At 36.3% G+C, this 26,094-nt stretch overlaps 1 protein-coding gene across 2 annotated transcripts in view; it reads right to left on the bottom strand.

The window, feature by feature from the left end:
* Window positions 1–927: 927 nt before the first annotated feature.
* The window catches only part of LOC126717684 (mediator of RNA polymerase II transcription subunit 23), a 51,034-nt gene continuing 25,867 nt past the window's right edge, over window positions 928–26,094 (bottom strand). The window contains exons 13-21 of one of the 2 annotated variants that reach the window (XM_050419523.1): window positions 25,428–25,598; window positions 25,100–25,213; window positions 24,886–25,011; window positions 24,241–24,389; window positions 19,942–20,182; window positions 19,084–19,855; window positions 16,932–17,113; window positions 1,647–1,750; window positions 928–1,539 (exon numbers count right to left, since the gene is read on the bottom strand). In XM_050419523.1, coding sequence (XP_050275480.1) covers window positions 1,338–1,539; window positions 1,647–1,750; window positions 16,932–17,113; window positions 19,084–19,855; window positions 19,942–20,182; window positions 24,241–24,389; window positions 24,886–25,011; window positions 25,100–25,213; window positions 25,428–25,598 — 2,061 coding nt within the window. In that variant the 3' untranslated portion in view covers window positions 928–1,337. Of the gene's footprint in view, window positions 1,540–1,646; window positions 1,751–12,088; window positions 12,140–16,931; window positions 17,114–19,083; window positions 19,856–19,941; window positions 20,183–24,240; window positions 24,390–24,885; window positions 25,012–25,099; window positions 25,214–25,427; window positions 25,599–26,094 lie in introns of those variants that run through there. The other variant, XM_050419526.1, reaches the window with a different exon arrangement.

Genomic DNA, 26,094 nt, shown 5'->3' with positions numbered 1-26,094 from the left:
TTCTGGGAAGCCCAAAGAATTGATGATGCTTCAACTAGTAGGGGTGAGCAACTATTTTGCAACTTAGCCCAGACCTTGATCACATCACCACTGTTGTTTCAAGCAACTACCGCTAGAGCTACCTTGGTAGTTGATATGGCAGCATCAACATTTTAAGCTTGACCCAATCCGTAGGTGGGGGAACCCAACTTGCAAACGATGGGGGTGGAGGGAGGCGAGTAGATTAGTTTGTTGGGGTTGAAAACTCCATAAACCTGTAGTGAATATGATGAATGGAACTATAAATATCAGCTGGGCCTCCATTGTGCAGGACATGATTACATAGGCATCATATTCCTTGTAGAGTAAAAGCCATATTTAGGGAGACTAACCAGATTTCATTGACAGAACATGATGAGTTTGGAGGGTTTAGGACTAACTTGACAGTGTCCTCATTGGAACTGATCCAAAATTCATCTGTCCTAAAACCCCAACAGGCTGAGTGCTAGATAGCTTTGGCGACAAGGCATTTGAAAAAAAATGTGGCATGTGGTTTTAACCTCTTCCCCGCAGAGAACACACTTGGAATCTGTTAACTTCTAATCTTCTCAACATATTTTCTTTTGCAAGGACATTTACAACAATTCTCCATAAGAACATCCTAATTCTTTCGGGTGCATTCATCTTCCAAATCTTCTTCTAAGGAGTTTGGGATTGATGGAGTGTGCTGGAATGTTGTATGACTGAGTGATAGGCAGATTTAACAGTGAAGGCTCATTTGGAGTAGAGAACCCAAATAAGCTTGCCTTCATTGGATCTTATAGGAAGAGGGATTGATAGAATGGCTTGGACATCTTCTGGGTCAAACAACTCATGGACTGAAGCTGTGTTCCAGGCATGCTGCCCTTCTAAAATGAGTTGGGATACCATAATAGGAAGATATGAAAGTTGCTGAATTTAGTCCCTTCTATATACGAAATACGATGCATCTACTTTTTATATGTGACAAGTGAATTAGAAAGTAGTCTCTACAATTTTGTCCCTTCAATATAGTCCGACTTTTACTAATTAGTACAACATTCATGCCCTTCTACATTAGAACAAATAACATTTACTTTTCAGATACCATTGATGGATGATATTACAAGGTTTATCGCCTTAGTTCCTACATTTTCCTCTCAAGATCCAAGAAACTATAAAATCTTCCTAAATCCCTTTCTTTTATCTTCGGGATGGGGTGTTCGGCATGGCTGTCTTTGTCTGTATACGAGTAGATCTCCCTTTTTGAGTCTCATTTTAGCTCAGAATAGCACCATGTACATGTACTGATCAGCATACTAGAAATGCCACCAAAACTGTTATGACGGATTCTGGACCAGCTTTGGATGGGTAGCAGCATAAATGGAAGAATTTACATCAGGTTTTAGGTGGGACAGAAGGTGCTGAACATCCGGACATAAACTTTCTGATGCTCTCCCACAGAGAGCCAGTGCCTCTGGTCGAGGCTTGCTGTTGGCTTGCACAGGCCCTCCCTGCCCTTCATAATGGATAACATGATGGCTGAAAAATGAATTGGTTATGCAATATGTAAGTACTCAGGAAATAGAAAGAATGTAATTTTAATCTTGTTCCACAGAACTGAAGAAGCACAAAAAACTGACACTTACAGGAAGTCAATGAGATCTGCTATTTCCGACGCTTCAACAGGAATTGATGGTTGTGAATTCCTCCCGAACACATCAACCATTACACTTAAAAGTAATGAGAGAGTCTGAAAGATTTTTGTCAAAAACATAAAAGATAAGAAATCAAACACACGTAAAAGATAAGAAACCAAGCATTCTTCAATATATATGACCCAAATACACACATTGATTGCAACAGTTTTTAAGATAATCTAAAAAGTTCACTCAAAGAAACGTTACACAGAACACTAAGAATGGTGAAAAATATTGGGCAGGAGAAAAGTGGGTCTATTGCTTGGACACATTAGTTAGATATTATGAATACTTGATTCATATCAGGAGCTGTCATTGGTGAGGGGAATAATTAACAGACCTAAAAAAAATACATAAACTAAATGTTCTGTAATCTTCATCCAATGTGCTCTAACTTAATTTCACCAAATCAGATTACAAATAAATCTTTTTTTTTTTTTTTTGATAAGTCAGATTACATATAAATCTTAACTGATAACTGGCCAAAGAGTTACGTGTGAAGGTGTAATTTTTTACTTTCATTTTATTAATCAATGCCAGGGGAGCCAGCAACTCCCTATGGTAGAGACTCTCATCCTATCTTTCTCATCTGATGATTCTTTAACATGATAATAGTCCCCAGTGTTTCTGTACAAGGTTTTTGGTTTGAATTGTTGCAATCCCTACCTGTGACCTGTCATAGTTTATGTTTCAGTATTTTGGTTCTTTCCGTTCTGCTTGTGTTTTAAGGTCCATGTCTTAACATGGGCAAGTATTAGTGGGTGTGTTAACATATCTACTGTGGGGCCTGCTCCCATCAGTTTAAGCTTATTGGACAATTGGTCATCCAATATGGCATAATAAAAGGACAATCTCGTACTTTGATTTTTTAACTAACTAGTCACTAATCCATGCAATGCACGGGAAATGTATTGAGTATGATATATGATTTAATCTTGGTTTATTTTACTACAATTGCAGATATTGAATTTGTAAATAACACTATATAGATAAAACATATATTAAACAGTCATATGTTATAAGATGAAGAAAAAAATGTCTTGTATAGTTATTATTATTATTTACAATGCACAAATATGGAACATAAAAAATATATAATTTATTATAGGGTTTTACTAACGTATGCCATAAGGACATATGTTAGTAAACCATTTTAGTAAATTTTTTATGGAAAAATGAAAAAGTAACTAACTAATTTGACAGCTTTTTCAAATTTTCATAAAAAGTTTCCTATTATGGATGGTTAATGTTTGCCTTAAGGGCATACATTAACCGGACCCTTTATTATAAACTAACATAATTTGTTAACACACCTGAATTGAATATGTTCCCCAATATATAGCTCTTGATCTTTTTTAATTTATTTATTTTTTTAAATTGATAAGTGCAGCTCATGAATCTTGATAAAATAAAATCTACAAAATAGGTATTTATTGTTTAATGAGTGTCTACTGTAGTAACCTGTTGCAATACTTGTCGATAAAAGCACAAACCCCTTAATCCCACACCATCATTTGATTTGAAAAAATTGTTAAAATCTATAATTCATAACCCAGAACTCATAAATTCCCAATTTAAATAAATAAATAAAAACAAACAATAAAAATAAAAAAAGCATCAGACATATCAAATTCTATACCCATTTAACAAAATCTACTTCATATTGAATATTTTCTAATTATTTAACAAATAGACAATCTCTTCTATAATATCCAACAACAAAACCTTAAAATAACCCAACTTAAAATTTGGAATGATGAATCCTATTAGTGGATAGCAATAACCACAAAGGCACAAAGATTATTCCTTCTGACTGCCTATTACAGAGGCTATATGACTAGTAGATTTTTGTATATAGAGTTAAACTAAATGACCGGATCAATAAAACATTTTCACCAAAAAGAGAGAGAGCAAAATAAAAAACATTTTATTTAGACAATTCAAAGAAAGCTTTTAAGAACCTGAGACTAAGAACTTAATCTCTACAGAATAACATAACTTTCACCTAATATGACAGGTAACATAGTTGGGTTTACGGTTTACATATTGATTATCTGTAAGACATGGAGCATGCACTATTGTGTGTGCTTGTTAGACATTGAGCATGCTCTGTCATGTATTCTATAATTGATTAGTAATGTGAGTCAAACTCGAATTCAAGCTAATGAGACCTGCAAAAATATACATGGTAAAAATTCCAGATTCTAGAATAGGAACAAAACAATCAGGTATTTTGTCAACCAATTTTAATGCATGCAACATAGTCTCATTAATTAAGTCCACACCAAAATAATAAAGAAATTTTTTTAGAGGGGTGATTGGCACAGAGAGACAAACAAATCAAAGCTTCAAAAAAACAAAATAGTCAAGCACTTAATTAAAAGGTGAAATCAAGGTGACCTAATTTTGCTTTGATTGGATTAGACAGAGGTCAAGAAAAACAGCTGCAAAGAGGAGATTGAAGGTTGATCAGAATTAGAGAGGAATACAATGAGAAAGGGTGAAGAAGAAGGGGAAAAAGAGAGAGAGAGAGAGAGAGAGAGGAAAAGCAAGCATGCCTCAAAGAACAGTACCAAAACCACCACACGGTAAACAAAAAAGACCAATGGTGGAAGCTGTAGGAAGCAATTGTCAAAGCAATTTGAAAGTTGGTGGCCTCCTCTATATAAAAAGCATAACATGGACGGCACACCTGGCACAATCTCTTTCAATATGGCGGGTTTAAATTCAAGGATGCTGGAAGTGGACATGTTGAAGATTTCAAGAGTGACTCTTATCACAGTTTGGTTTTGCGTGTGGGGTTTTAGAGTCCTGTAGAGTTAAAAAATAAAAAATGATGTGTAAAATTGTGAGGTTGCTAAATCTTATGTGGCAAAATATTAGAAGGTCAACGAATAGTCAAACGTCTTCAGTTATAGTATATATAGATGACATACAGAGGAGTTGGGCTCTCTCACTGGCAGATTCTCTAATTCTATATTGGGTGGTGCAGTACACTGTACACTGGTAACATCCCTCACAGCCACCGATCCTCTCAGTTATTAATTAACTCAGCCCAATCATCTGTCAGGAAAAGCGAGATAGAAAAGAAGAGGATGGATTCAAGTTTATTATTTTATATATTTCTGGTGGAGAGGATTTCCCTCAGAGTTCTAACCAATGACGAATTGTTTTAAAAAGACAACCACAAAACCAGCCAAGCTTCACAATACAGAAATTTAGGTAATGAAGAAAAATATTATATTATGATTGGTTCACCAATAGAGAAATCAATGCATTTGTAAGAACTTGGGGATCCTACTAACAATATGGAAAGGGTATTAAATATATCAGTCATAGGAAAGAAAAAGAATGACTGCATGCTAAGGATGGAATGTTTATCAAACCAGAGGAAAAGGGAAACTGAAAAAGATTGTACTCTAGAATTTTATACAAGACACACTATTGCTAGGCACGCTCTACTTACATGATACTGCACACGTAAAAAAAACCTATAAGAAACAGTTTCCTTGAGCATTGACATAAAGTCTTGATTTTCTCCTTACTTACAAGGATAAAGTTTTAGTTATAAAATCTTAGGTCAATTATGAATCCTCAATAGATAGTTAGGGTTGGCGACATGTATTCTTTTCCATCATTCAATCCCATCCAAAATCATACAATAGTACTTGTCATTTCTTACTACTTCTACTAGTTTCGTTTTGGGTCTTCTACTTTTCATTCGCTCAACCTGGAGCAAACCATTTTTCCTCACTGAGGAACTTTTTTGCACATAACAAAATTATCTCAAGTGACTCTCCATCATCTATTTATCAATAGATGCCAACCCTATCTTTAGACGAATTTGTTCATTTCATATCCTTCTTTTCCTTCTATTTCTACTTATCCATCTTAACATTCTCTTTTTCTCTTTTTTTTTTTTATAGGTAGTCAAAGATTTATTTCATAAAAAGGACATCATGTTCACAATGATGAACACTCAGAACTTAAAACGAATACAAGTACCTTAGGAAGAGATACGAATAGAAAGAAGAAATTCAGAAATGAAAATACATTGTGTAAAACCCCAAATTTTACCCCACTGAAATAAGGTCCCAACTAGTATAGGCTTCAAAAGATCTATTGATCTCACAATATCTTCAAAAGTATGATTATTATGCTCTTGCCAAATTAACCACATCAAACAAGCTGGAACCATATTCCAAATCTTAACATCTTAACATTCTCATTTTCACTACACTCATTTTATGTACATATTGCTTCATGATAGCCCAACATGCAAATACCAAATAGCATAACTAGTCTTATAGTAGTCTAGTAGAACTTTATCTTTAACTTAATAGGTATTGTACAATCACACAATACTACTAATGCACTTCTCCACATCATCAACCCTACTCTTATCCTGTGATTCACACCATTTTCAATCACTCCATTCATTTTTTCCAAGATTTTTTTTTTTTTTTTTTTTTTTGATAAGTAACATAAAAATTTAAATTAAAAAAAAAAAAAAAAAAAAAAAACAGCCCAGTACATAAGAAATGTACAAAAAGGCAAAAACATCAAGAAACCAGATTACAATGATCTAGCAACATAGGAAGGGAAAAACAAGAAAAAGACTGTAAAACAAGACACCATTTGAGAAGAGAAAAAAAGAAGAAAGACTTAAGCTCAATAATGGACCATTCACAACCCTCAAAGCTTCTAGAATTCCACTCCCGCCAGATACACCACATCAAGCAGTGCAGCACAAACCTCCAAATAACTATATTACGATGACGCCTGAAATTGCATGTCCAACAATCCAACAAATCCACTACCCTTTGAGGCATCACCCAACAAATACCAAACAAGCAAAAGATCATACTCTACATCTCATAAGCTATAGGACAATGAAGGAGGAGATGATCTATAGATTCCCCACACCTTTTGCACATAAAACACCACTCAAGGAAAACAACATGCCTCTTCTAAAGGTTATCTATAGTTAGAATCTTGCCTAAAGCCACAGTCCAAGAGAAAAAGGCTACCCGAGGAGGAACCTTCAATTGCCACACCATTTTCCAAGGGATAGAAATGCCAATAGAAGGGGAAATAGAATGATAATACCCACTCACCTTGAAACCTCAATTGCTGGATGGCTTCCAACAGATTGTCAGAAAACACTCACTCTTTGGTGTCTCTTGATCATTAAGTTTTACATCCCCTCCATTTGTGCTTCTCCTTGTACTAAACATATACTTCATGTACTCTATTTTAGACATATTGAACCTAAAACCATTAAATTCTAAAGCATCCCTTTAGATTTCCAACTTGGTGTTAATTAATTTCTAGTTTCATCCACTAACGCTATATCATTTGCAAAAAGCATACACCCAAGGACGTCATCTTTTCGTCGACACCTCCCCCAAACTGGATAGGAGAGCATATACCCCCTTTTACACTTACCTCCCTAAACTATGAGAGTGCACACTTACCCCCCTAAATTATTACCCGTGTAACAATTTGCACCCCATCCCATGGGTAATGGTTTAGGGAAGTAAGACTACATTCTCATCGTTTAGGGAAGTGTAAAAAGGGTATAGTTTAGGGGGCAAAAGTGTAATTTCCCCATAAAATTAATGTGTAAGATTAATCATTTAGCACTGGGTGATACCAAAGGTTGATTCACTGTAACAAGAGTTCATAGACATGTGCAATCAATACCCACAAGCTATAGAAACATATCATTTTCTGATTCCAGTCAATTGTTTGCTTTTTTTTTGCACTAGATCTCATCGACAATACTATTTTTTCACTTCCATACCATAAGATTACCTCACAGCTACGTAAAATACTCAGATGTACACTTAAACAGAGCCTAATCCTGCCCAATCAAATCTGTTAGGCCTCTACCTTCTCATGACTCTTCTTTTCATATAGAATTTCCTTCTTTGCAGCACTAAACTCTGCATAGTACCTTCACACTATTAGACTAGAATGGCATGTATTGTCTAATCATGCTCAATAATGAGCAAGTGTAAGCACTGCACAAAGAAAGTTACATTAGTCTACCAAGCAGTCTTCAGTATCTTCGTGAATATATAGAGGAACTGGACTTCTAAAGAAAGTTTTAAGTTTACAATCCATACATTTTCTTTTTAATAAAATATTATTACTAATAAAAAAATTAACACATTATCTTGTGGGTGTTTATTAACACATTATCTTGTGGGTGCCCATCTATGAAAGCACTTTTCACTTAGCTCTATCTAGACTAGTACCTAGGAATAACAAATTGGAATCAAGTCCAATTTAGCATATGAATTGGTTCTTTCCTAGAAACTGAGATGGAAGCAGCCAATGTGTTACACAGGAGAGAAATGGGTAGTAAAAAAGTGGCTAAGTCCAAAAACAAGGGACGTAGAGAGTTGCAAAACTTGATATGCTTGGTGAATTATGAGAGGAGATAAAGGGTGGTTTTGTGTTGGTGTCAGTAGTTGAGGATAGTTTAGTGTTTATGAAGATAAAAATGATTTCGTGGAATGTTAGAGGTTTAAATGATCCTCAAAGACGACTTGTGGTGAAGAATTTGTTGTGGGAGTGGAAGTGCGATGTTGTTTGTTTACAAGAGACGAAAATTGCTAGCATGAATAGATGGTTTGTAGTTTGTGGGGCTGACCATATGTGGATTGGGCTGTTTTGGAGGCTGATCGGACTGGTGGTGGTATCTTGCTTATGTGGGATAAAAGGGTTTTGGAGAAGGTGGAGGTTATGGTTGGCATTTTCTCAATTTCGGTTAAGTGGCAAGGGGTGGGGGACGGTTTTATATGGACATGCTCAGGGGTTTATGGCCCAAATGAGAATGTTGAGAGGGGTCACATGTGGGATGAGTTGGTGGGTATTCAGCAGTATTGGAGGTTACCGTGGTGCTGCTTTGGGGATTTTAATATTGTTCGCTTTCCTAGTGAGCGTAGGGGTGAGGCACGTTTGACCTTGGCTATGGAAAAATTCTCTGAATTTATTGAGGATCTTAACTTGGTTGATTTGCCTTTAGACGAAGGTAGATATACATGGTCCAGTGGTACTGATCAACCAGCGATGTCTAGGATTGATAGAGAATTGGTCACTCCAGAGTGGGACGACCACTTCCCAGATGTTCTTCAAAGGATTTTACCACGTCCTATCTCAGATCACAGTTCAATTCTTTTGGAGGCAAGGGGAATGGTAAGGGGGAAAAGTCCGTTCAGATTTGAAAATATGTGGTTGAAGACGGAGGGATTTGTGGATAGAGTTCAGTCCTGGTGGAATCGACATTCTTTTGTGGGTACACCTAGTTTCGTGCTTGCAAAAAAATTGAAGACTCTGAAAGAGGACATTGTGCAATGGAATCGCCGAGAGTTTGGTAATATAGAGCGTCTAAAGAAACAATTATTGGAGGAGCTGAAAAAATTAGACGCCAAGGAAGGGGACTTTGGTCTCACTGATGGGGAGAAAGGCCATAGGGTAGCTTTGAGGTCCCAGGTGGAACATCTTCTTTCCTTGGAAGAAATTTCCTGAAGACAAAAATCTAGGATGTTATGTATCAAGGAAGGGGATAATAACACCAAGTTTTTCACAAAATGGCTAATTCTCATAGAAGGTTTAATCATCTAAGGACTTTGGAGGTGGATGGGGTGGTTTTTGAGGAGGAATCCGAGGTGTCTAATCAAGTAGTACAATTTTATAAAACTTTGTACAAGGAGACTGAGGGGTGGAGGCCTTTTGTGGAGGGTTTGGAATTTGATTGTATTGGGGTTGTGGAGAGGGTTTGGCTTGAAAGGAAGTTTGAGAGGGAGGAGATACTTCAAGTTGTACGTGATTTGGAAGGGGACAAAGCTCCAGGTCCGGATGGGTTTACTATGGCTTTTTATCATCATTGTTGAAGAGTAGTGGAGAAAGACATCTTAGCGGTCTTTGAAGAGTTTTATCAACATTGTAAGTTTGAAAAATCCCTTAATGCTACCTTCATTGCATTAATTCCTAAAAAGAATGATGCCTCTAATATTAGAGATTTCCGACCTATTAGCTTGGTGGGGAGTGTATATAAAATCTTGTCTAAGGTTTTGGCAAATCGATTAAGAGTGGTTTTAGATCAGTTGATATCTGAGTCTCAGAATAGCTTTGTGGGTGGGAGACAAATTCTTGACTCGGTTCTTATTGCGAATGAGTGTGTGGATAGTCGAGGGAAGAGTAGGGTTCCTGGAGTCATTTGTAAACTTGATATTGAGAAAGCCTACGATCATGTGAATTGGGAGGCTTTGTTGAATTTGTTGCATAGAATGGGCTTTGGAGTGAAGTGGTGTAAGTGGATCCGTACTTGTATATCCGCAGTTCAGTTCTCTGTTTTGATTAATGGGTCTCTAGCTGATTTCTTTGGTAGTTCAAGAGGTTTAAGACAAGGGGATCCGCTATCTCCTATGTTGTTTTTGATTATGATGGAGGTGTTTAGTAGGATGTTGAGAAGAGTGGAGGAAGCCGACTTGATCCGTGGTTTTAAAGTTGAAGGTAGGAGGGGTGGTGGGGAATGTGTTACACATCTACTGTTTGCCGACGATACTATCCTATTTTGTGATACGGATGTGGAGCAAATCCTTCATATTCGGTTGTTGTTACTTAGTTTGCAGGCGGTAACAGGTTTGAAGGTTAATGTGCATAAGAGTGAAATGGTTCCAATAAGGGAGGTTGATGATGTGCATGCCCTGGCTGAAATTTTGGGCTGCAAAGTTGGAAAGTTGCCTATGTCTTATCTTGGCATGCCTTTAGGGGCTTCACATAATTCCCCTTCAATTTGGAATCCTATTTTGGAAAAATTTGAGCGGAGATTAGGCTGGTGGAAGAAGTTGTATTTGTCTAAGGGGGGTCGATTGATGTTACTCAAGAGTACACTATCTAGTCTTCCTACCTATTTTCTATCGCTATTCACAATTCCTACTCATGTGGCTGATAGAATTGAAAAGCTACAAAGGGATTTTCTTTGGGGTGATAGCAAAACTCATCTGGTAGGATGGGACAAAGTTTGTGCGCCTATAGCTAATGGTGGTTTGGGAATAAGGAAACTTACTACTTTCAATAAGGCCTTATTGGGGAAATGGTTGTGGCGGTTTGGGAAGGAAGAGGATCGGCTATGGAGGAGGGTGGTAGCTTCAAAATATGGGGAAGAGTTGGGGGGGGGGGGGGGGGGGGGGGGGGGGGTGGGGGGGTTGGACCTCAACTAGGTAGGGGAGTTCATGGGTGTGGTTTGTGGAGAGGTATTCGCATGGGATGGGAGGATTTTAGTAAAAATTGTCAATTTGTTGTTGGGTTGGGGAATAGAGTGAGGTTTTGGCAGGATGGGTGGTGTGAGGGTCAACCTTTTCACTTGGCCTTCCCAAGGTTGTATGGTATTGCTATTGATAAGGAGGTATCTGTTGAAGCTTCCTTGTCAAGGCAGGGGGAGGAGGATAGAAGAATTTGGGATGTTTGTTTTATTCGAGAATTTAATGATTGGGAGATGGAGGAAGGGCTGCATTTTCTTCATATGTTGGGAGCTAATACTCCTCCAATGGATGTGGGAGACCGGATGAGATGGAAGTTGAAGTTTAATGGGGATTTTGATATTCGGTCATATTATAACAAATTAAGGAATTCTCCTTCAATTGTTTTTCCTTGGAAAGCTATTTGGAAAGTAAAGGCCCCTAGGCGAGTTTCCTTTTTTGTTTGGTGTGTAGCTTGGAATAAGATCCTAACGGGTGATAATCTAAGATTGAGGAGACTGGTTTTTGTGGACTAGGGCATTATGTGTAGACATTGTGGAGAGTCGGTAGATCATTTACTTCTTCATTGTGAGATGGCTTATCGGTTATGGAGATTTGTCTTTATAACTTTTGGCCTGTCTTGGGTTGTACCTAGTTCGATCCCAGATTTGCTTTTTGGCTGGTGGAATTGGTTGGAGAAACACTCATCTTAGATATGGAATTTAGTTCCGTTGTGCATCTTTTGGTGTATTTGGAAGGAACGGAATCGGCGGATTTTTGAGGATTTGAATAGCTCCGGTGATCAGATGCTTGCTTCTTTTAGTGGGACTCTTTTTTATTGGTCTCAGGCTTGGGGACTCACGACTAGTGATTCTCTCCCTTCTTTCATTAGCTCTCTTTCTCTTTGTAATTAATCTGTGGATTGGTTTTCTTTTTTGCTTTTTCTTTGTTTCCTTCTTGTATTTTCTGGGTTTGCTCTATGTTTTCATGCATAGAGTAGCCATTCGTATATATAACATTCTTACTTATCAAAAAAAAAAAAAAAACTGTAACAGCCAATGGTAGGATTCATATTTTACCGGTGAAAACCAACTTACATCACCATTGGTTGTAAGTTGTAACCTCTCATATGATTACCAGAAAACGTAAGTTTCATTCTTTATTGCTTCTTTTTTCCCGTGCTTTGCCCTGCCCTTATTAAAAATTTTCAGAACACACATTAGGCTACACTAGGAAAAAGAAAGTAGACAGGAATGATATACAGAAGGTAGAAAAAACAGGACAAGAAATTTGAGAAGGGGTGCTGCTAACCAGAGGGAAATATTCAGGGAATAGTATCAGTTGATCAATTTCAAGCACTCCATATGCTTTTTCAATGTCCAACTTGCAAAGGATTCCAAGAATATGGCTTCTTATTGTACTATCTACACACTCATTAGCAATGAGCACCGAGTCTAAAATCTGCCTTCCTCCCACAAACAAATTCTGAGATTTAGAGACAAGATTATTCAATACCCCTCTCATTCTTTTCATCGACACCTTAGATAGAATTCTATACACTTCCCATAATAGGTCAAAAGTCTCTAATATTACAACTTTTACAAACGGGATTTGTGGGTCAATCACCTATTCCCACTAAGAACCCTTAGCTAGAATTTTACAAATTTCCAAACAAGATTTGTGGGTCAGTTGCCTACTCCCACTAAGAACCCCACTCTTCACATTACACAGTTACTTGGTTACAGTTAGCTAAGTAATTTCTTACAAGGGGGAAAATGGGAGGACCAATGACAAGTGGGATTTTGAAAAGTCCCTGTTAATGTGGTGGCTCTTGCATTCTATGCAACCAAAAACTAGTAGTGGATACCTAGTACTGTAAACAACCAAGGAGATTTGGAATGCTTTGGCTCAAACATATGCTCACAAAAGGAAATCTAGCACTGTAATATCATTTGAAGTGTCACATTCACAAGAAAAACAGTGGGCTTGGCCTCTGACTACGTTTTTTCTTTTTTCTTTTTTTTTGATACGTAAAGAAATTTTTGTTTTGAAAAAGGCTACTTCCTACAAAAAAGATGAAGCAGCAAGAAAAATATGTCCTAGTATTTCAGAAGCACACTCCATAGCTTTTGGCAAGAATTTTGGACTGTTATCAGAATTTCCAATTTGAGCGTGCTTTTGACAATGTAACGTTCCAAAAAATGATTGAACAAGAGAATATACTTAAATTCTTAGCTAGGCTAAACCCTGAGTATGAACCTATTCATATACAGCTGTTGAGAAAGGAACCACATCCTCCTTTTCAGGAGATTTTTGCCTATGTCTAGAGAGATGAAATTCGCAAGGGTATTATACACCACAATGGTTCTTAGGAGAAATCTATGTTGGTCACTTTATCTTCTAGGGATACTAAAGGAATTCCAGGCAGTTTTCTTGTTATTAAAGAAAAGGACAAGTTGTTCTGTGATCACTACGACAAACCTAGGCACATGAGACTTATTGGAATCTCTGAGGTCACCCAACCAGAGGCAAAGGTGGTTGCTCAGGAAGGGTTTCCCTGCCTCATGCTAATCATACTGATATTATTGATTCAATATCTAAAACCTCATCTCCAGCTTTGTTAGAGCCACGCTCTCAATCTTTGACAGAAATCAAAACTACTATACTATTTAGGACCCAATTGGAATCGTCCATCAATGCAACCTCCTCTCTCACTCACTCAAGTAACTTGGCTACATTCCTCAAATACATCTATATTAGCATTGATTCACTGTGGATCATCAATTCTAGAGTATCTGACCATATGACTAATATATTTAACTTTTTTTTCATCTTACACTTTTTCAGGTAGAGAAAAAGTTAAAATTGCATATGAGACTCTTCTATCTTAGGCAAAGGCCTTATTCATGCAACAGCTTCTTTTGTCTCTTAGCCAAATCACTAAAGACCTTAATTGCAGTGTAATACTTTGCCAATTTCCTCAACAATTTATGCTATATTAGCCAAATCACTAAAGACCTTAATTATAGTGTAATAGTGTTCTCCATTTTGTATTTTCTAGGATCTCAACACAGGAAGGATGATTGGTAATTATAGAGCACAAGATGATCTTTATATTCTAGATTCCTCCATACCACGGGCATTTCAGTCTTGGCCTTCAGATTCCTCCACTGAGCAAACATTGTTGTGACATTGGAGATTAGGCCATCCACCCTTTCCACTATTACCTTCTTCTTCCTTTTTCTTCTTCTTTTTTTTCCTTTTTTCTCCTCCCACACCCCCCCCCCCTCCTTTTTATATTCTTAGTTAAATATTTCCAGTGTTCATTGTGAAAATTGTGAACTTGCCAAACATCATCATGCTTCTTCCTCTCACCTTCTAATTAAAGTTAGAATAATTTTACTATTGTTTATAATTGAATTACTGATGTTTTACGGCCCTCTAGTGTGGAATCTTTGCCTGGGTTTTGTTGGTTTGTCATGTTTATTAATGATTACTAGCCACTTCTTGGGTGTCTTTCATAAAATGATGTAAATTCAATTTGGTACAATGGTGAAAATTGTTCAATTCGATAATGGGGGATAATATCTTAATGGGATCAAAATGCAGCTGTTGAACATAAAAATCATCATATCTTTTTTTTTGATAAGTAACATAAAGATTTTAATAAAAAAATAACACAGCCCAGTACATAGGAAATGTACTAAAGGGGAAAATCATCATATCTTAGATATTGCACTTTCATTATTGCTTGCTATGAATGTTCCAAAATCTTACTAGATTGTTGTCATTCTCACAACAACATATCTTATTAATGGCAAGCCATCATGAGTCCTAAATTTCAAGACTCCTATAGAGGAAATATCACTTCCCTCTTCTTCAAACCTCTTTCATCTCACTCGTGTATTTGGTTGTACCTGTTTTTTCCATATTCATCACCCAAAAGGTGGTGGGTTGGATCCTCCTGCACTAACTGTATCTTTCTAGGCTAATCCATCTCCCCTCTTGTAAATATTTTCTCCATGGATGTCACTCTCTTCAAGTCTTATGCTTATTTTTCTGGTTCAAACACTCCTCTTCAAGAGGAGAATTAGTAAAGATGAACCTTAATCCCAGTCTAGTGTGCTGCCTGCGATTACTCCATCATCTGAAATGAAGAACCACTCCAACAGCCATCCCAACAGACTTCTGTGGTGGAAAAGAAGTAGCACTCTTGAGTGGAGGAGGATTTCCGGAAAAGAAGTAGCACTCTTGAGTGGAGGAGGATTTCCTATCACTAGGAATGTTACTTTGAAGTATTCCAAGATATAAAAAGAGAAGATCACTGTACCAATTCCATGTCAATCGAGCTCCTTATGTTCAGGTGATATCTCTAATCCCATTCCTACTCACAATCATGATAAGAAAGAAGATTTAAATGTTCCTATTGCCCTTTGTAAGGGAATTAGATCTTGTACTCAACATCCAATATCAAATTACATCTCTTATTAAAAAAATTCACCTACTTATCATTCATTTATGTCTCAGCTGTCTTCTGTTCTGATTACTCAGTGTGTACATGATGCTCCTATTGATCTAAATGGAAAGATGCGACAATTGAGGAAATGACAGCATTACACAAAAACAAGACTTCAGAACTAGTTGAGTTGCCTAAAGAGAAAAGGACAGTTGGCTGCAAGTGGGTGTATAATGTTAAGCGCAAGTTAGAAGAGTCCGTAGAAAGATACAAGGCTAGATTGGTTGCAAATGGGTTCACTCATACCTACAGGATTGACTATCAAGAGATATTTGCTTAAATGGCTAAGAAATTCATATGTGTCCTTCTATCATTAGCAGTTAATTTGAAATCTATACATCTTCTTCAATCATTAGAAGCTAATGCAAATTGGACTTTGAATTAGCTTGATGTTAAAAGAAAAAAAAGAGCCCTCTATAATGATTTAGAAGAGGAGGTTCATATGAATGTTCCTCCAGGTTTTAGAAATCCCTAAACTTAAGGAAGGTATGCAAATTGAATAAATCATTTATATGGATTGAAGCAATCTCCTAGAGCATGATTTAAACAATTTAGTTGAGCCATGTATGCTTGTGGAGACAGACAGGCTCAGAGTGATCACACTATGTTTATTAAGCACTCACCTCAAGGTTAGATTATTTCTTATTGTTTAGGTCAATGGTATATTTTATTAACAGGTGATGATCCTGAGGAAGTACAAAGATTGAAAGAATATTTAGCTAGTGAATTAGAAATAAAGACCTTGGAGATTTGAAGTATTTTCTAGAGACTAAAGCAGCAAAATCCAAGTAAAATATATTTATATTTTAGCACAAACATGTTCCTGATTTCTTAGAAGAAACAGGAATGCTTGGCTACAAGGCCTGTGATACCCTAATAGAGCCAAATCACATATTGGATGAAGATCTAGGGGCTGTAACAGCTGATGAAAGAAGATACAGCACCTAGTTGGAAGAAAGATTTATTCTCACATTATCTAATTTTGTGAGTTTTGCCATTTGTGAGGGCATACTTGTAATTTCCATATTATCTAATTAAGTATAATAAAACTTGTTTTAGGGTAGTTATAAAAAATAAAAAATAAAACTAACACAATTTTCTTCAAAACCAACAGAATTCACTTAAATAAAATAATGAATAAAATCTTAACATTCACAAATGACTGGAACAGTGACATTTATTTTTAACTTTGGTCAACTGGATGCTGGTCCTAGGAAACATTGCAAATCCCTGGAAATTCAATCCTGTCCTTGTGGCGCTTATATCTTAGTTTTAACAACTGAAAAAGACAGCAAGCTTTTGGTATGGGTTCATTATATCTGAATGACATCAGAAGAAATAAATAAATGAACAGAATAAAAGTTACAAGTGGTTGTCCAGGGCAGAATGGGGATACTGAGTTCATCACAGCCACTAAGAAAGCATTCAAATAAACAACAGGAATGAATTTGTGACTTTCTGTACCTTATTGAAGAGAGAGTGAGCATTGGCAAGCCTTGGGAGCAATGGACCCATTATACGGAACACTATTCTCAACATTGCAACTGATGTCACTGGCCTGAGATGTTTAATGATGACATGAGTCCCTTCTAGCCATTCCTGTGGAAGGTTACTGAAAAAAGAATGAAGAAGGGCAACTATATTACCTGAAAAAGAACAGGATCAGACTTCCAGTCAGGATGCATGACATAAAAGATCATATACACAGTTGAATTCAGTATTAACAGAAACAGAAAGGCTTGAAGGGCAACTATATTTCTTCAAATACAAAATCATCCTGCTCTTGAACTAGTTATCACAAATTTCCTAATTTAGCTTTCTAAAATACTTTACATTCATCTACAAATTTTCTTTCATACCACAGTTAAAAGCTTCCATAATGAACCCTTGTAGGTCTTTGTTCACATAATCAAAAATTTTTACCACCAACCATAAGATAAAGTGAAAGCTACAATACCTTGTATGTTATTGAGAAGATCCTTCAACTATGAATTATCATTTGCACACATCAGAGTTTACCAACATTATGTATCTTCTCAGACAGTTTTACTTGCTCTTCAAGTCATTCAGTCGGATGCAATATGTAGGTTTAAGAATTCTAAAAGTTCCTTTAGAAGAAGATTGTTCTTTCCTACCATTAACAATTGACATGAAGCTTACGCTAAAGCAGAATTGCTGCTTCCTTTACTACCCTAGATTTGCATCTTGTTTTTGTTAAATGGGTGATAGAAGTGAGGCAAAAGAAATAGCCAATGGCAACTGAAGAGAGGAAGACCACCAAAAAAAAAAAAAAAAAACACAGATCCACAGAAAATATTTGTCACCATGGCTCAAATGCCCTAATTGGACTTGGAAATAAGAACTATAAGCTCCTTGAGTCCAATCAGACATTACAAAACCAAGCATATAAAGTTTGGCTATCATTCAGCAGCAAAAGCTCCTAAACGGCTGAAAATTATACTCCTTACATACATGAAAAGAAGTTATATATGGTCCATCGTTCCTCATGGCTTAATGTGGTGTCTTTGGAGGGAGAGAAATAGTCGTTGTTTTGAAGATATTGAGAAATCTATTCCGGACCTCAAGCTTTTCATTTTTAGAACTTTGTTGGATTGGTTGTTTGCTTTGCAAAACAAACCTTTCCCTTCTTTTTTTGTTTTCCTAGATTCTTGCAATTTTTGTTTTTGATTTGTTGTCCCCTTGTTCACTTCCTGTGTACTAGGGTGTTTCCTTTTTGATATCAATATATCTTATTACTTATCAAAAAAAAATGAAAAGAAGTTATAGCAATAGAAACAAAAAGAAGCTTTAGCATCGTCCACTGACATGAATCACAGCTCATAAGAATGTAACTCACAGCAATTCTATAAGTTTACTTGTCAAGTAAATAGAGATTAACAGTAAGGACCAAGTGAATATAATCTTATTCCTCTGAGGAACCTGCTTTGATGGGCCAACATTAGATAGAGCTAACACACCTGAGCCATCAATATGATGGCGGCACTAAAAATTGACAATGGTTTTGGAAATAAAATTTAAAAAGTAGTATCAAAGTGAATTTTCAAAATGCAAATTTTTGTGTGAAGAAAAAACTTATATTTTTCATGCAGTGGCACATATGTACACACATGCATATATATATATATATATATATATAATTTTTTTTTTTTTTGATAGGTAAGGAAAATTGTATTTAGAGAAGACTACTTCATCAAAAAAATATTTACAAACAGAATAAAAAAAAAAAATATATATATATATATATATAAAAAAACTATGTACAAGAAGAAAGTGAGTCTAAAAAGAGTGGAATGGATTCCCAATAAGTAAAACCCCACGCACGAGACCAATCAAACAGGTCCCTGCAGATAAAGCTAGGAGCTGATCCCTGGTAAGCTCCATATCCTCAAATATACAACATTACAACTATTATGCTCCCTCCAAATAATCCACATCACACAAGACAATATTTTGCACAATGAAAATCACTTGAGATTTCATTGTCCAATGATCAATAAAGAATAATTGAAAATATAATTGGAATAATTATAAATCTCATGCAAAGAAATATAACGTGGTTTATCAGTAAACAGCCACCATATATATTATAGCATACCAATGGCTGTTGAGGTATTGTCTTGAGCAGCCCATGATGGATCCAACAAAGCATAGCCAACAGCAGAGTCCAGTTCTCCCAGTGACCTTTTGCCATCAGTGAGCCACCAACTCTCTTTTATTATACGTGATGTCTCTATATAAAGTTGCACGTGGAAATCAGGAGGAAGCTGAGCCAGTAGGAGACCACAAGCTTGGATCAGTAAGCAAGATAGTTGTTGGCACGTATAACCACTTCGAGAAACAATGTTAGAGGTATTTATTCCTGAAACCGATGTAGTTGATCTGCCAGCACTCAAGGAATCTGTGCTTCCTCCTGAAGGGGATGTTGGCAATACAGAAGCTTGCCCAACACCATTTGAAGCTCCATGCAGACCATTGCTGGATTGAATTAATGTTGGTTGTATATTGACAACTATCTGGACCAATGAAGACACAATCTGGAATGCAGACACAGGGAGAGAGAGTAATTCTATGACAGCTGTTTCAAGGACCAGTTGAGTGTAGGTGCCAGGATCCTGAATTTGATAAAATGCTTTCTGGCCCTCAGAAGCATTTCCCAGCCCAGACTGAGATGTTGCTGGAGTTTTATTAAGTGGAGCACGCACTGAATTACTTAAATGTTCTCCCATTGATCCAGATTTCGAGTTGTTATGTAATGGCGGTATAACATTATTCACAAGTCCCAATAAGAGAGTCACAAAATAGTCCATAGGTGGGCACACAGGATTTTGTGAAGTGATGTGCTGTGGGAATGACTCAGAAAAAGGTATCTGAAAATAATTTCAAGCCAATGAGAAAGTTGTAGGAGAACTTATATTTGTAATGATCAAAAAGAAATAGAAGGAAGTACCATTACCTTCTTGAGATCAAGAACCTTCAATATCCGGACTATGAGCTTTGCAGGAAGATGACCATAGAAATACGCAAGTATATCACGAACAAATGTAAATTTTAGCGGGTGGTAAGCAAGAAATGGAGAATATATGGCAAGAAGTCTGTCAGCTGGATCTATGGCATCATTCTCGATAAGTCTATAAACAATTAAGGGAATGACTGGAAGCAAACGCGCTGCAACATCATCAAAGAATGTGGGATACCTGTGAAGCTTATTTCAAGCAATGTCAGTGAATATACAACCATTAAAATAGATAAGATTGTAGCAAAAGATTGGTAACAATGCCCTTTAAGATGCCTTCAGAATAATACCATCATAGAGTACATAATTGATTAATATTGATACAATGAAGTAATAAATTATTTTACATGAAACATGAGAAACTAAAAAGGTACTCTATGCCACTCAAACAGGTTGCATCCAGGACCACAATGATCCTCTGAATAGAAGTAGCAAATTCTGTTTTACACCTCTTAAGCAAAGAGATTTCAGAAAGCATATACAAGTTTAAGTTACTAATTTGACTGGCAGGAAGATGGACCACGAAAGTAACCATGATGGTTATGATAGCCACCTTGGTGGTTCTATTCTACTTGGCCCCTGTATATGCTAATCACAATTCTGGATGGAATATAATCTTGTAGTTTTAATACTGACAAGAAGAGGATCCGTAATTAGTAAACTTCAAAAATTTTAGTTTGATAGGCAGTTATCTTGCACAAATATAACTAAGATACCAAAACTGACACAGCATTGACAAGCTGATGGATTTACACAGGCAGCTGCAGAGCAGCAGAAGACAAGAAGAAAAACATAACAGTGTGATGTAGTGATAGGAAAGTACCAAAGAGTTCTGGCTCAAATAGCACTTCCTCCTTTTACAAGTGTGGGTGGAGAGAAAGGTCATGGGTACAAAATTCATTGGGTGCGTGTAACCAATTACCAATAAAATAATTAATACAGAGGTTTATAATTTTGAACATAAACTATGGTGCATGGACTTGAGCACAAGTCCTGGATAGTGCGAAAGGCAGACAACTAAAACTATTCAAAATCTCCACATCTCACCCTTTGGCCCATATGTCCTAGTAAGTACCTATCCAACAAAGCCATGTCAAATACAAACTACATGCCTATACCATGTCATGTAAGAAAGTTACTGTTCACATTTACAAGTGTTCATGCAACATAGACACAATTTTATCCTCCTACACGTCCCCCACCCCCCCCCCCCCCCCACACACCTTTCACTATCGTAACTTTCAAGAAATCTCACTATTTATATCCAAAAATGGGTTATTTCTGTTATAAACATAACCCTTGTTGCATCTTTTCATGTCGTAGTACTTATATGACTGGGGGAAAATCCTAATTCAAAGCACAAGGTCAAAACTATCACCCCCACAACATCAAAGAAGCCTTTTTTGTCCCAGAATTACTGTTCATTGTACTTTATTAGGTTAATATGTTAGTTTATATTTGGCTTTCATTTAAATGCTAGCCAAGGGCTGCAATTGCATGGCTAGTCTTATTTATTTAGTAGTTCAGTGTAGGAGAGTTACTGGACTGTTAAGTGTTGGCTTTATTTATGGACATGGTCTACTCTTCGTCTATGCAGGGTATTGGTCTTGGCAAAGTTTGTTGGAAGCCAACAATGAGTAGAGGTTTGAGGTACGAGGATATTATCTTTCTTTATCCCCTCCTGTCATATCTTTCCCATGGAAAGTGGTGTGGCAATCCAAGCTTCCTCCAAGGGTAACTTTTTTTTCCTGGTCTGCTTTTTTAGGTAAGATTTAAACAACAGATAACCTTCAGAAAAGGCGTATTATTATCCTTGATTGGTGTTATATGTTCAAAAGGTGTGGGGAGTTGGTGGATCATCTTCTTCTTCATTGCTCTATAGCATATGAGCTGTGGTCTTTGGTGTTTTGTTTGTTTGGGATTCACTGGGTTATGCCATATAAGTTTATTGAGTCATGCGAGTCTTGGCATGGTAAATTCAGGCAACATAGTAATATAGCTATTTGGAGGCTTGCGCCATATTGATTGGTGTGGTGTATTTGGCAAGAAAGGAATGCTAGAAGTTTCGAGAGATGTGATGGTCTATGCTAGAGATTAAGTCTTTTTTCTTTCACTCTCCTTGAATGGAGTTTGGTTCTATCTCCTTTTTCTTGTTTTCCCCTTCCTGTTTTACTCGATTGTTGTATTCTTAGTACATCTCCTAAAGTACATCTCCAATGTACTCGGGTTGGCTATGATTTTTAATAAAATTTTACGTTACCTATCAAAAAGTGTTGGCTTTAGCGTCTTTTGTGAAATTCAAGACAACAAAATGCACAGAGACAACAAGATTCTGCCCTTAGTTTGACAGATTACCATCATAAAAGATGTATAGAAATTTGCCACAAAATAGAGTTCGTAGACTATGATTGTAGACAAAGAAACAAGTATTGACTATTGAGTATTAATTTGGTGAATACTCTACTAGACAAAACCAAGAAACAATTGCACATATGAATAATTTGTAAGACTCATATTGAAGCACATGCATCAGGAGTACTGTTTGCATGTAGGATACTTATTAAGTTAAAGGAAATTTTTCATAAGATAGCTATGCTCCATGGTAGTGAATGTTGGGCTGTTAAGAAACAACCTATTCATTAAATGAGTGTAGCTAAAATGAGAATGTTAAGAAGAATAGATGGAAATAAATGGAAAGATAAGATTCGAAATGAGAAAATCCATAGGAGTGGCCCCTAATTCATGAAAAGATGGGGAGAGTTGCTTAAGATGGTTTGGTCAAGTTTAGAGGAGAGTGACTAAAACACTAGTAAGAAAAGATGAGTTGATTCAAGTTGAGGGAACAAAAAAAGGGTAGAGGAAGACCAGAAATAGCATTAGTAAAAGTGGCATGTGTCAATTAAGGAAGTAATAGAGAGTATGAATTTAGATAATATAGGATGGAAGAAAAGAATACATGTGGTCAACCCCAACTAATCTATTGAAGATCCATAGTTGACCTTGAAAAATTGGGACTAAGGTATTGTTGTTGTTGTTGTTGTTGTTGACTTGCTGTATTTGAGCACATGCATGCATGTGATTCTTTTTAGGTGATAAATTATGTTTTATTTGACTTCATTTTCAATTATTTGTTTTATAACACATCAATAACATTTGATTCATCAAGTTTTTTGTCATAACATTTAGGGGATATTACAAATATCGCCCTTGAACTTTGACATTAGTGTCAGTCAATTCAGTCTGACTTTCAATTTGCATAATTAAACCCCTTGGATTTGAGGTTTGCAAAAAATTGAACATCCTATAATTTTGTCCACTAAAACCTAACAAAGTTAATCATGCGAGAAGCACATGCTTGTGTATTTTGAAAACATACTAAAAAACTGGTTTTTTTTTTTTTTAATTCTAATTTCTTTGCTGTCATGAATGTGTGATATTTAGAGCATTTCTCTTTTTCAATTTCATTTCAATGACTAAGAAATAATAACTAAATTTGGTGCTGAAGCTTTGCCTATATTAGTTACAGTTTAGTTTTGATGGTTTTGGTGATTGATTTTTTTATTGGGTGTTAAAAGTTGAACGTATTGGATACTTGATGTTTGTATCTGGATGCAATTAAAGTTGAATGTATTGTTTTGATGGTACTTGATTGTTTGAATAGAGTAGGAACAGCAGGTGGGATTTATACAAATCCAAGTCTAAACCCTTTTGATAGTGACCTTTGGATGAGTCATCAGGACACAAGGCTTGCTTACCATATGTAAGATGAAATTTCTGTTAGAAAAGAAATTGTAGCACAAAGGAACAAGGCACCACATTTGTTCTCAATCTCTCGATAATTATGGGTCCTCATTGTGGTGCAAAAAACGTCACTCTTTGCATCTATTGAATCACTTGGTTGTACATGTTTGCATCTCATTCTCAAAAATACCATTATGAGAATGATAGCCACCTGTTACCTTTTAGCTGAGCTCTCTCTCATTTTAATTTGCATCCCTTTACTTCCAACATTAAGAAAGTACGCAAGTTTCTTTAAGAAACTCCAACTATAACCTTCACCAAGAGCTGCCACAGGCAGCCCAAAAAAAATGTTTATTCTGTTCTAAGATCCAGATATTACCACAAGTTAGTTCAGTTGACAAGGTTTAACTCAGAATTAGATTTTGTGGCCTTGGTCTCAGTGAACATACCATACTATTTTGGTTCAAACTAGGCAAGTTATAAATTTACAAATGTCACCTGTCCTTCCATGAGAGATGATTCCCGAGAGCCTTTTGCAATTCAACTCGCTTGAATATTCCAGAGTGAAGCCAATGCTCTGGGGGACCACGATTTATACAATATAATTTTACTCTTTGTTGGAGCTCTTGCCTCTCAAGTAAATTGATCTGCAACATACAGATTACACCATCAAAAGCGTTAAACACAACTAATGACTGCTCATTTTCATTTACAAGGATAAGAATTTTTCATACAACCATCAATAAAAGTTTGATCAAGTCACTTATCAAAAATAAAATAAAAATTGGTGAAGTCTATAATTTCTAGGAGAGCTCGAGAAAAATAAACACAACCAAGTAAATCTCCACAATGCCATGAATGAAAATCCAAAAGTCTGAAAAACTTAAATAGATTCAAGCAATAATTTGAGTAAGATATTAGTATGAGATAGTGATAAACAATTATATGCACATAGCATTACATTCCTTCTTTTTTTTTTTTTTTTTTAATGGTAAGTTACACAGAGCTCTTGAACTCACAACCTCAACCTCTGCCCCATTCTATGGAGTGAGGAAATGCCATTTGAGCTAGTGCTCATTGTAATAACACTATACAGAGATCACACTAATAATACAAAATAGATATAAGTGAATAATTACGTACCACTATATGCAAAGCATGGGGATCTTCATCACGGTCAATAAGTGCCAGAAGCAAAATATCAAAGGGAAGCAACTCATGGTTCCAAACAAAAAATGCAAGGTTTGCACAAGCTTTTAACAAAAGGTCCTGAAAATGAAAAACATGAAAAGGCTGAATGAACAAACAAGTAGGCATAGCTACATAAAAATTAAAAGAACTTGGCACAATCTAGTACCTGTAAGGGATGTCCATGCTGAAGTTCCATTTGAATATGATGAAGTAGCACGTCCACCATTTGGTAAATATTAGCTGTAACTTCTTCTGGGGAAAACTCCCTCAAGACACGTGCCTGCTCTCCATTACAAGAGAAGAGATGATTGTTCTTAAAGATTTTTTGTTTTTTTGATAGGTAAATTGATATAACTTAATACAATAATTGTTCTTAAAGATGCGATACAACAATCTCCCAGGGGAGGGGAAAAAGAAAAACGCTGTACAGAAATGAAGTAGCATTGCATAAATACTATTCAAATATCATTCCAGGATAAGTGGAACTTTCATACCAAGTTTGCACTGTTTATGCTCTCTGGGTGCCCATGCATTAGTACCCAAGCACCGGCACAAAGACAGTTTCGGTGTTGAGGAAAACTATGACTGACATAGGTTGTAACATAAGAAGGATCAGCCGACGGCGAAAGGAGTTGCTTGCATTGATTAATTACAGTGGTTTCCACCTGCACAATTAGTTAAAGTTCTAACACTTGTAGAATGCTCAAGTTATTAGAAAGCACATACTTGAAAAAATATATATACAATTTGCAGGTTTATATTTGCATATTTACTTTAATATCGATTGGGAAACATTGCTTCAGTAAGCCCCTGTTTGGTATAACTGATTAGTACGCTTATCTATTAAGCTGGCCAATTTACAGCTATTTAAAATCTCATTTTCTCTACGTACAGAGGCACTTTTATCCTATCTATTTTTAAGCAAAATAAGCCAATGAAAAGAAGCTAACTAAATGCACACAATGCATCCCATGGTGCGGACACAAGCTATAGTCCTCAGATTATACGAACCTCTGGGTGTAGACAAAAAGGAAGACAGCCCAACTCGTGACCTAATGGATGGAGCTTGCTAATAGTTGGGCTTAAAGACCTACTAAACCCAGTCATTTAATAATTCATATTTCTTTTAAGTATTTTGTTATTTTCATTTCCTTGTTGGTT

The sequence above is a fragment of the Quercus robur genome, chromosome 3 (genome assembly GCF_932294415.1).
Source record: "Quercus robur chromosome 3, dhQueRobu3.1, whole genome shotgun sequence".
NCBI classification, from domain to species: domain Eukaryota; kingdom Viridiplantae; phylum Streptophyta; class Magnoliopsida; order Fagales; family Fagaceae; genus Quercus; species Quercus robur.
Note: the sequence above shows the minus strand (reverse complement) of the source record. Positions and strands in the feature narration are given on the sequence as shown.